The 12,576-nt window shown below is 39.1% G+C and overlaps 1 protein-coding gene across 1 annotated transcript in view; it reads right to left on the bottom strand.

The window, feature by feature from the left end:
- Positions 1–3,998: 3,998 nt before the first annotated feature.
- The window catches only part of FAM71D (family with sequence similarity 71 member D), a 20,107-nt gene continuing 11,529 nt past the window's right edge, over positions 3,999–12,576 (bottom strand). The window contains exons 5-6 of the mRNA XM_006760784.1: positions 6,803–6,831; positions 3,999–4,299 (exon numbers count right to left, since the gene is read on the bottom strand). Of these exons, the coding sequence (XP_006760847.1) occupies positions 4,235–4,299; positions 6,803–6,831 (94 nt within the window). The 3' untranslated portion in view covers positions 3,999–4,234. The remainder of the gene's footprint in view (positions 4,300–6,802; positions 6,832–12,576) is intronic.

Here is a 12,576-nt window from a genome sequence, read left to right on the forward strand (position 1 = left end):
TTGTCTCGAGCCTAAACCTCTGTCATAACTCTGGAATCATATATTCAACTATTAGGCTCAACACCTCCATTTGATTTCCTAATGATTATTACAAATTGAACATGCCATAACTTTTTATGTTTATCTAGGTTTCTTCATTTCAATATATGGTGACCTCACTATTCCAGTTGGTGAGGCTTTCTTTCTACTGTAGATGCAATCCAGTGGGAAGTCCTCTCATTTCTACCTTCATATCCAGAATCTAACCACTTCTCACCCACCCCACTGCTACCACGCTAATAGGCTCTTTTGCACTGATATCTTCTCAATACTGCAGCCAACGTGCTCCTGAATGTATATATTTTAGCTGTATGACTTTGGACAAGCAACTTAACCTTGCTAAGCTTCACTTTGGCCATCTGTCTGTGAAACAGGAAAGTAGCAATATCCTCAGATTACTGTGAAGATGGAGAATGCTTGCAAAGCATATTATAGATTACCGGCAGCTTTTTGAAAATGAGTAAGTGGTGGCTATTAAAGATTCAAACTATATTTATGGATGGAGACTGCCTGTAGTTTCTTTATTTTTAAAGTATGGGGATTAAAAAAATAAACTCTGAAATGGCGTTCGATTCCATAAATACTGTTTCTCAGGCCAGGTGCGCAGCTAGAATACAAAGATGGAACGAACACGGCCCCTCCTTCAAGGATGCCACAGGCCCAATGTTAGCAGCAATGTAGTGTTGGATTAATGTCCAAATGAGAAAGGTAAAACCAAAGAGAATAACAAACTTTTCCAATAACCCCAAAGAAGTCCTATAGGTGAAAATTGAGTTTATGAATTAAAAATCTTACAATTATGTATATGCCTCTATCTTCCTTAAAAATTGATAATTCACAATAATTAAGGGTTAAGAAATGAGATTGACATAGATTTAAGTGCTTAATGGTTAGTGGTAGCCTTTATTTCTGCCACATGGAAGACACCGCTTTGTTTTTTTCCTTGTGTTGGCTGTTATTTCTTGAGCTGTGCTTGTTTTTTTAGTTTAGTAGTTTGTATTTATCTGGGAAATAAAAAAGATGGAGGAGTCAATTCAATTAATTCAAAAGTCTAAAATAGAGAATTAAAGTTATTTCTGTAAATAAACTTATAAAAACTAAATATGCATAAAATAAGTGATTGTAATAAGTAAAATTATGCTTATAATCCAGCTTTTCTTTTTAATATAAGAATAAACATCCTTTGGACAGATAAGTTTTTGTTTTTTATAGGTTGAAGCAATGTTAAAGGAACCTCTACATTTCTTAAAATTTTTGTTTGAAGCTATTTCTACCCATGTAAGAATCTAATAAATCAAGATATCAAGATTAAAAGAGTATGGGCTTTTATTCTGTAAGAATAATAGATATAACATGGAATTATTTTGTACCTAAACTGAGTCCTAAAATAAGTCATAGGTATTACAAGCTCATTGAAATAAGGGGCCAAATAACTTTCACATTACTTCAGTTGTAATATGAAGTCTCTTTTCACCATCTAAAAAAGTGTCTATCTTTGCCCATACATAAGCAATTCACAGTTTAAATATTTGAGAGCCACTTTTTAAAAACCAGAAGTCAAGATTTAAATGTGGTATGTATATCCTTTTTTGCCCTTTTTGTAGTTCTTAATAAGACCCCAATATTTGAAATTTCATTGCTATAAAATATATCAATCAAAGGATGAAATCACAGAATATTGGGTTATCTTTAAAGGATTTTCTCTCTCTAAATTGTACACTATAGGGTGGAGCAAAAGTAGGTTTACAGTTGTGAGTACTTGAAACAGAAAGTTTGTTCTTATATTATTTTTTATTAATTATTGTATTATTTTCCATACGAACAACTGTAAGCCTACTTTTGTCCCACCCTGTTTTGAGAACTAGCAGGACTTGGGATTCTCTCTACGTGGATGTAGGAACCAGCACATGTCACCCTGAGTGACACCCTTTCACTGTCCATGGCTACCATCTATAATAATAAAAGGGCAATATGCTAATTAGACCAGACATCCTTCCAGACGACCTTCTGGATGAAGCCAGAGCTGCGAGGGAAGTCAGGGTCCCGGGTGTCAGAGGGAAGCCAGTGCCGCAGCCAGGGGAAGGAAAGCCTACTCTTGCACAAATTCCGTGCATTGGGCAGAAAAACCACAAAAGCATAGGCACAGACTAAGCAGTGTAGGTGAAGGCCAGGGGGTTATTGTGTGTGGGCGTTTGTTATTTTTTGGCCACACTGTTTTCCTCTGGTGCGTAACCTCTGGCCCATGGTGTGCATCTGGGTGGGGCTCTGTGAATAAACTAAGTACTCAGCGCTAACCTAGCTGACTTTAGTGGCAACATGGCAGAACGGGTAAAAGAAGGGTGGGCACCTCCACTATCATCAGAGCCCTGATGAGATGCACATGAGGTTCCTGCAAGGCCACTCCTGGTTCTCCAACCTTCTCTTCAATTCTACAAACTCAGCCCCTAAGTGTACACATGTATGCATGGGTACACACACACACACACACACACACACACACACACACACACAGTAGCTATGTTGTGGGAGGCTGCTGAAAGAAGTTTCATTCGTAAGTAACTCACTGTCAAGCTAGCGTCCCAAAGAACTTTAGAATAGTAAGCCTGGGCCACCACCTGCAGCTATGCAGGTGATGCACTGCACATAGGCTACAATGTGACTAAACCATGCAGTGTGAAATTTACACAACTGTATGTAACAGCCTAGTAGGTGCTCTATAAATATTGGTATAACTGTGGTATGAAAGAGAGAGGGTTTGGCTGTGTTGGCTAACCTAAGAAATCAGGTTGGGCAAGAGTGTGATGAGGGAGGCAAAGAGGAAGAGGAAGAATGAGAATGAAAGAAATCACGTAAAAGCAGCTTCAAGTAATTCCCTTCCAGTGTCTTATCCGAGGCTTCCTCTTTTCCTGTGGACTTAGAGCAGAAACCACAACCAACCCTCAACATTCCAGTCCCCGTCTATTGTCACTACAATAGGAGCAATAAGGTTCAATGTTAAAAGATTCGATTTTTTGATAACTTTTTGTGCAAGTGTCATGTCTGTCCTTTATATCCATAGGGATTTATAATTGTAAAAAATTACCTTTAGGTTGTCTTACATGTCTTTTATCCATTGGTCTTTGCTTTTTCTGTTTTACTTTCCTCTCCTCACATCCGTTCCCCTGAGAAAAGGGGAGACAGATGAGGCACAAGTTCGAGGAAATTAGAAGAGGCTTTGACATGAGGGGAGAGAGACAAAGGGCAAAAAGGAAAATAGTGGGGACAGGGGAAGAGAGGGGAAGTGAAGAAGAAGAAAAAAGTCACAAGCAGGAGAGAGAAAAAGCACAGAAAGAAAGGGAACGTATTCTGGGTCTTAAATTCAAATGATATGCCAGCATTCTCATAAAAAATGTCTTTATTCTTTCCATTGGAGCTCGTTGTTAAGTTTCACAAACAGGTTTCCTTTAGGGTCCTCCCACCCTTTCTCTTTTTAGCCTCGGTTTTATCAACACAAAATGACCCTGCCCATTTAGGATTCTGAGGAATTTGATTCCGAATTGGAAAAGAAAGGCTAGTGGGGATAGGGAGGACGCTCCCAGTATTTCATAAGAATTTTCCCCTCTCTTCTTTCCTTGAATCTCTATCCTTTGTCTCATTCCTTTACACATTTGAAAAATACCATAGGTTCACAGATAAACTGATTTTTTTTTCAGCAAAGTTAAAGAGAAGAAAGGTTAGGAAGATAAGACATTGAAAGTCAAGAAGGAAGAGAGATGGACCCAGATCCAGAGAGACAAGGTTAGCCTGGGCCCTAGGCCCTGCCTCATAGCCTTTTTGTAAAAATGCATTTGAAGTGCCTCTTTACCCAAAATCTTACTGAGAAAGGAGAAAAAGTGTGATTCTTTCAAACTGCTGAGAGATTTGAGAGAGATGAATTAGAAACCATGCCTGCAGCTGGCCATTGCCCAGCAGTGGGGTGAGTGAGAATCTGAGAGGTTAATAGGACCAGGGGTTCGTTTTACTGCAGTGGGAGCACTCATTATTCGGGCTTCTACATAGAGTAGAAATAGGGTAGAAATCAGATTTACAGACTCAATTTTAGTCTACATTCAATCTAAATTCAACGAGGGATTATGATTCCACGAATCTTTGCTTTTCTTGGGGGAAAGAGCGCTCAGCGTGCCTAAGAGGGGATGAAAGAGGAAAAAGAAGTGATTCAGAGCAGTGTGAAAAAGGGGAAAGAAATGCTAATCAGAGGGAAAATTGAAAAACTATACAATCCTAAGTAATGAAAAATGGGGAGATCGAGGAAAGAAAAGTGGAAAGAATGAGAAAGTACATGAAAGAAAACAAACAGGGAAAAAATTAATACTTTTGAGAAACCTGCATGCCAGACTTGCATCCTATACTGTCCCTGGGGCTTAACATGCTCAGAGTGGAATTTTGCTGCCCGGGGGCTGTTCTTTGCTTTGCTCCTCATTCCCAGAGCCCTGTTCTAAGCTGCCTCTATATTTACAAAGAGGGGCCGCCCGGACCACAAAAATATCAGCTTATAAAGTCCTAACAGTGGAGAGGGCCCCAAGACAGCTAACCATGCCCCTCCTTCCCCACCCATATGCACACACATTTGACAGTTGAGAAAACTGAGGCCCAGAGGGGTTGAATATGAAACAGAGGAAGTGCAGTTAGAGGTCAAAGCTAGGGCTTTTGATTCTAAGTTCAGGGTTTGATAGTTGAATTCTTCACTTTCCCAAACTCTTCCAATTCCTTTCCCAGATTGTATCATGGACTCACTGCTTTCTAGTCATGTTGCCTCCCAAGCTGTTGTCTTCAGTTTGTTGTTTTTTTGTGTTTTTTTTTCTCTTGCCCCCACAGGTAGTCAGTCCGTAAGTCGTACTGACTACATATTCATGTCCTTTTTATCTCACGGCTTCTTACCTGGTTCAAACCTTGGCACCCTTCACCTGGACTATTATGATCTCCTATCTCTACTCTGCTCCAGCTTCTCTTAGAAGTTGCAATTGTCCTAAAACATAACAGTAATTTTGTCCTTTCTGCCTTTTCATGGCTCCTCCTTTCCGACCAAACAGTGATGTCCACACTCCCTCGCATGGTGCAGGACCTCCACAGGCTGGCTCCTGCCTTGCATTCTGGCTGCACCTCTCTTTGTTCCTGTATTGACCATGCCCAGCACTACCCCACCCCTTTGATTTTGTTCACACCATTCCCTATATCCAGGATATTCTTGCTTCCCCCTTTCTAACTCAAAGACTGCCTCCTTCATAGAGTCTTTCATGATTTTCTCTCTCTCCTTCTTGAGCTAAAAGTAGGTCTTCCACTTTTCTCTGAAAGGTATACTATCACAAATTTATGTTATTTGTGCATCAATATGTCTACGTATTGTTATTTATTTTGTTTTGATCTCTCCCAGAGCCTGCCAGTACTTCATATATAATAGATAGGCCCTGGATGCTTGTTCAGTTGAACAAAATTGAGTTTGTGCCAAAAGACAGGTGAAGGAATCAGTCACATGTAGGGTGAAGATAAAAATATTGATTTCCTACATTAATTTAAACTGTCCTTGGCTTAAATAAGGAGCACTTCAGAGTACATGGAGAATGTACTAATTATGTGCTAATGTACTATGTGTTAGTGATAAGGCTGCTGCTAGATTGACCCTTCCCTAGAGAATGAGAGGAAATATTTGCTGATTGGACATCTCTGGAATTTCTACAAATTCACTTTGATTTCTTTTTGAAATACAATCTGGGGTAGGAATTGATAGGTGAAAGTTCTAGACGCTGCAAAGGAGATTTTGCATTTTTATTATAAACTACGATAACATTTCCCTGCGATGGTGTCAGGTTCAGTACAGTGGACTGTAACATAGGTGAAGCCACATTAGGTGAAGCTGATCTGGTACTTGGACAGTAATGCCCGTGGGAAGGCCCAGAGACAAATTCCCCTGTATAAACACCTCTCCTCTAATTATTTGCTTTTTTTGAGGAGGATTCTTGCAAATGTGACTACAAATATATTTTAAGTGTTGGTTTTTAAAGAAGAAGTATTCCTCCCCCCACCCCACACCCCACCCCCCACTTAAGTCCAGCAAAATGTGCCTCTATGTTCCTTCCATGACATTCTTGTATGTGCATGACTGGAGCTGAGGTCGGCTCCACCCCCACGGTAACTTAGAAGTGGGTCAGCAGCAAGCCGGGGGGAGCTCTCCACTGGTGCCTATAGGACCACCTCCACGTCAAAAGCTTTAAAATCCAGAGACATGAGAAATCCCGAGACATGAGAATTTGTGAAGAAAAAACTGCCAAACAAAACACTAAATGGAATCACCTGACAGCAAAGCAGAGGCCCAAGCAGAAAGCAGGAAGAAAAGGGGGCGATGACTTCAGATTTACCAAGACATGTACTTGTGGACCACTCCCCTTTCAAATCAGCAAGGACAAGAGGCCCTATTGTTTGGGTTCTGCCTGCAGAGCTAGCCTGGGAGTGGTTCCTGCCCAGGGAGTTAGATATGGGGAACTGGGAAACCGAACCCTACCAGCACAAAAGACTTTGAAGCGAGGCCCCCTATGTGAAAGATCGCAGGAGGACAGGCTCTGGGCAAGAGTTTCTGAGCGCAGGACTCAGAAGGGAGCAGAGGCAGGAGAGGGAATGCGTCAACACATCTCGCTTGATTCCTTCGCTCTTAACTACTCTGCTCCAGGACCCAGAGGGGACTACCAGATACCAGGGATCACAAAGAAATGTAGTGGAATCTGTTCCTTACCTGAAGTGTTTGAATCAGTCCTCATGCTCCTGTAAAAATAAACAACACATTTCAAAACATTTGCTAGTGTAACCACAAATATCTAGAAAAGCATTACTGGGTGTGAGGTAGCTGCCCATTCTTGAAATGCTTTGTAGGTAGTAATGAAACGTGTTTGGTACATCTATGGCATTGTTGATTATAAAACAAATTAAAGTAAAATTACCTAAATTTCTCTAACATGCAAGCTATCCCACCTGCAAAAGCCATATTAATAACATATATTCTATTTTTATTACTGTCACTCAATGAGGCTGGGGCATCCTTTCCTTGCTTCCTCTCCAGCCCCTGAAAACTTACTTGGGGTTTAGACTGAGAGAAACTCAGGGCTCACCCAAAAAGAGCCGGGTGTGTTGGGAATTGTAGACTTTCATAGAGACCTAGGGATAGATTCTAGAAAGGATGGGTGCCTGGGGTTAGAAGTTGTCCAACTCGGCTAGCTTCTTCTTCACAGTCTCTATGGCACTGATGGGGGCCACAGAGCCTAGGAAACTTGCCAGCCCCCAAGATATGCCCTTTTGTTATGTTGATTATTCTAAGCTGGTTATTTTTAAGAAACACCTACTCAAAGGAAAATCTGCTCACCTTAGTGGCCTGTGATCTAAGCGAGGTAGGAAGGAAGCAGCCAAGCAGGGTCAGGTTTTAGACTCCCCCCTGAGTCCCATTGTGTCTGGGTGTCCTGGAAGATTTGTTTACCAGATGTGTGCTCTTTCTCATCCATCTCTGGATTGCCCACTTTCCTTCTGATGTCCCAGACGCCTGCCCCCCTTCTTTTGGTCTAGAATGGCATGTGAACCTGAAATGCCCAGTCTGTCCTAGAGTCCTCTATTCTTAGGGAACCCCCACATGTACATATGTAATAAATTTGATTATTTTCTCTTGTAAATCTGTTTCATGTTCATTTGATTATTAGATTAGCCAGATGAACTTGAAGGGTAGAAGGAAAATTCTTTTTCCTCCCCAACACAGGTGAATAACATACACAAGTTATTATTTTTCTTATGGTATAGTGGATAAAATAGGAGAGAAGCTGTCAGTTTTTCAGACTATTTCACTTTCAGAAATGTCTTTGGATTAAGAAGTTTGTTTTCTGCACTCCTAATTTTAAAAGTTAATAACAATAGTGAAAATACTTATTTTCTTAACCTCATTGGCATGCTAAAACATAAACCTATGTCACTTAATTTTCACTAAATCTGTTTCTTCATCACATTTTCAATAATATTTTGGAACTGTTGCTGTTTGAGCAAAAGAAAGTGTTTCAGAAAAATAATTGCCCTTAGATAATATATTCACAGATAAGTACAAAGACATAATTATGATCCATTTCAAGGGTTCTGGCAAATGCATCCAGTTTAAATTCTAATGGATCTTTCCAAAGTAAAGGCTAAGTTAGTAATTTTCTGAGGAGTTTGCAAATAAATGTTCACAAAGCCTGAACTACATAGGTCTGGTGATTTAAATGAAGGCTAAGCTTAATGACAAAAGTTTTCAAGAGACTGAGAAATATCAGGTAAATGTACTTTAAATAGGTGTAAATTAAAATAAAGCCTGCCATTATCCTCCATACAGCAAAGGGAAGAGTCACATATCGCTATTATCAAGGTATGAAAAGGAATATAAATGCTTTATAAAGTAAATCCTTCACTTCGGAAGACCTAAAGTGACATTGTAGACGGCTCCATACTCTTTCACTCATCTAGATTGAAATTGCTGAATTTACATTTTAAAGAGTAATGAATTTGAGGACAAAATATCTAACAAGGTCATTGTTTAAATTTTTTTTTTCATGTTCCAAAGTGCATGGTTATAAAGTGTCACTGAAATCCATGGTCTGGAAGATGAAAAATATGTAGCTCTTATTTATCACTCTCACAATGTCCTAATGCAATCCCACAAATCCTGTAATATCCTACAGATGTCCCAGGAACAAAGCACCAGCCAATTCCACTCTATTCTTAGATATTACACCTATCATTCATAATGAACATTTTCAAATTAGGCTCCAGCAAGTAATTATGTTCCTGATGCAAACTGGCAATGAAAAAGAACCCAGGCTTGATTAAACTGGGATTAAGAGGATTACTTAGAACCAAAATTTGTTTTTGCTTTGTGTTTTAAAATTTATGTATTTACTTTTCTCCCTTGTAGAGTCATCAGATAAATGACTCAGGAAGCTGAGAGACTGGAGGGCAGGCCTTGAAGAATTTCAGATGTGCTAACCTTCAAGAGTCCTTTTATCGCTAAAATTCCATAAATTTTTACTATTTATATAGGGATTTTGTTTCCTATTTCTAATAGGGATCATAATAGTGAGACTAACAACAATTTGCAGAGCATTTTTCATCATATTTTCTATCTCACAATTTTAATACTTTAAAAAGCCAATAAGAGCCAATCTAATGCTCAAAGGATTTTTTGGGCAGTGAGACTATTCTGTATGTCATGTGGGTACATGTCACTATGCATGTGTCAAAACCCATTGAACTCTACAATACAAAGAGTGAACCCTAAGCTAGGGACTATAGTTAATGATAACATACCAATATTATTTTTTAATTCCAACAAATGTACCACACTATGCAAAGTGTCAATAGGGAAGTCTGGGGGTGGGGGAAGGGTGACAGAATGGCATGGGGTGGGTGTATGGAGCTCTCTATCCATTTTTCTGTAAATCTAAAACTGTACTTAAAAATAAAGTTTAGCCCTGACTGGTTTGGCTCAGTGGATAGAGCGTTCGCCTGCGGACTTAAGGGTTTCAGGTTCGATTCCGGCCACGGGCATGTGCCTTGGTTGCGGGCACATCCCCAGTAGGGGGTGTGCAGGAAGCCTTAATTATTCATTTTATTAAAAGACACTAAAAGCTAATCTAAGGGCAAGGAAAGAAGTTGAAATGATTTAAATAGTTAACTTACATATTTTTTTCTCTTTTGAATCCAAATTTCAGAGCGCCTGGTCATTTAGAAACAATTCTTGAAGAAGTCTCCCTAGAGTTCAAGTCAATAGTTTGTCCTGTGGCTCTAAAGGGGATCCTTGTTTTGGATATCGGGACTGAGAACAAGCCCTCAGGAGAAAGGAGCCCTTGCTTAACTGTACTTTGTATGTAGAACTGCTTTTCATAAAGCAATGGTTCTCAAATGTGAGCATGCACTGCAACCACTTGGAGGTCTAGTGCAGCACAGAATGCTGAGCCCACTCCAGCATCTATGCTTCAGTAGGATGGGGCAGGGGCCTGAGAATGTACATCTCTCTCAAGTTCCCAGGAGATGGTGCTGACACACACTGAGGACCACTGGTGTAGGAACCCTGGATATTTAGCGGTGCTTTGCTTGAGCAGACAGCCCAAAGTACAGAAATCATCACCCCCTGACGCCTGAATACCTTGGCACTTGGACCTAGAGGCTCTAGAATTGCTAGAAATGCACAGTCCAGGGGCTAGATGCACATGACTCTGATTCCCATAATCCTTTGATTCCCTTGACCTGTACTTAGCTGAGAAAGGTGAAAGAAAAAGCCAGATTTGAGTACAAAGTACTTAATGCTCAGTTGGTTAAGATATTGTTGGGTAAGATTTTTTTTTGACAGAGTACCCAACTTTCTTTTACGTAAACTATTGGAAATGAATGATCAGTGACAACAGCGATCATTTACTGAGCACCTACTGTGTCCCAAGCTCTTTACGTACTTTTAGTGCTCTGCTTCCAGAGCCCTGCAACCCACTGGATGTGTTTGCTGTTTCTGTTCCAGCACTGTCCTGTAAGGACTCCCCAGAGCAGAGCTACATTTGCCTTCACCATGCGGTCTCTTGTTTATTTAGCAGTAGATTAAAATTACATAAGAATTATGAGTAGGTCTTGATCCCTGGCAGGAGAATAATGTCTAAAGTCTAGCCAGGACAAAGGTCTTAGTGTTTATTTTTGACAAATTTCCAAGGACAAAGACACCACAACCTCCAAAAACCAGTTCTGTTGTTTATTAATATCTAATCAGTGATACGTACTAATGTATTGTTCTTTATTGGTTGGTTGGCTGTCTGCTATATTACTTTGCTGTATAATAAATTTTTACTTTGTGATTAGTTAAAATGATTTTCATTCTAAATTTACTTTTTAAATTTAGCCTTCTGTGGACTTCTCATACATTGAAGATGGTAATTGTCACCTATTGGCTTTTCCTCCTCTGTTTAGATAACCTTTTTTTTTTTTAACTGCATAAATTTTGTGTTTTTCTCCAGTTCTTCTCTAGGTTCAGTGTATTAGCTAGTGTAGTGGGAACATTACTTTGAAGGTACTCTGTGGTATAAAATCATCTTTGCATTATATTCAATGCAAGTCAAATCTGTATTAGATTTGTTTAGTCTAATGTAGAATCTGAATCCTTTCTCCCTCCCCTCCCTTGCTATGTTACTTCCTCCTCCCATTCACTTCCCCATTTTAATTTGCCTATTCTTTTTTTTCTTTTTGAAGCAATTACCATTGCTCACAGTGCATTGTGGACTTTTTAATATCAGTTTTTAAAATCCCTACAGCAACTCAGCATGGTCAGCATAATTCTCATTTTACAAGTAAAGAAACTGTGACTGGAAACATCACAAGCAGGTACGACTAGAAGAGCCAGGAGTGGAACCAGGGTTGTCTGACTGCAAAATTTAGTCTCTAACTGCTATGTCTTCCAATAAACGCATCCCAGCATCAGTTTGATTTTTACATTATATATGTAATCCATTGTCTAATAAAAGTATAATAGAAACGTTTTAATAGCTACAACAAATATCAATTTATTTAATCACCAACTATGCCTAAATTCTGTGGTTTCTTACCATCCTTATTGTAAAAATAAAATACCATAATATATACGTTTTTTGGAATTTTACTTTTCTATCTTATAAGTTCTTTAGAGTTATACAGCTCTTTCCATTGACATTTCCCTATTGCTTTTCCTAATGGGGACCTGCTATTTCACTAAATTAACATATTATTTCCTATGTAGCCATTTTTATACCTGCAGTTCTTTGGATTACTTACAAGTTTTAACTACAAGACACTATGTTCAAACAGGTTATTTAAAAAAATTATTTCTTTGACACATGTTCCTCTATGTCAAGGGCTGTAACTGTCTCTAGTGTGAGTTGCCAAATCACTTTGTAATTCTCGGGGGGAAAGGGGTGTGAGGGGTGTGGGAAGAGATAGGAAAAAAATCGTACATCTATGATGAAGACAGGGCGGGAGAGGGGGAGGTAAGAGCAGAGGGTGGGGTGGGAACCAGGTGGAGGGGAGCTATAGGGGGCAAAAAGAGGAACAACTGTAATAATCTGAACAATAAAGATTTAATTTTAAAAAAAGAAATAAAACAGGACCATTAAGTTTGAAAAAAAAAATCACTTTGTAGACAGCTCCCACCATTTACGATGACATCATCAGTGTTAGTAACATCTAATAAAAACCCAGTAATTGTTTAACTTGTATTTTAAAAAAATTATTAGTGAGATTGATCCCTCTTCAAGTATGAATTTATTTTTGTCTTCTGGAGTCAATTTTTCATTCATACCATTTATTTATTGGATTCTTTACAAATTCTCATTAGCTACCTGTATATATGGTAAGAACAACCTTTATAGATTACCTGTTGTGATTATTTTCCCATTGTGTTATGTATTTATTTATTTAAAATTATTTATTTGGCAGGTACTTATGACTGTTATACAGTCAGTCAGCTTGGAACTCTATTTCCCCAGA

The sequence above is a fragment of the Myotis davidii genome, unplaced genomic scaffold (genome assembly GCF_000327345.1).
Source record: "Myotis davidii unplaced genomic scaffold, ASM32734v1 scaffold17, whole genome shotgun sequence".
NCBI classification, from domain to species: domain Eukaryota; kingdom Metazoa; phylum Chordata; class Mammalia; order Chiroptera; family Vespertilionidae; genus Myotis; species Myotis davidii.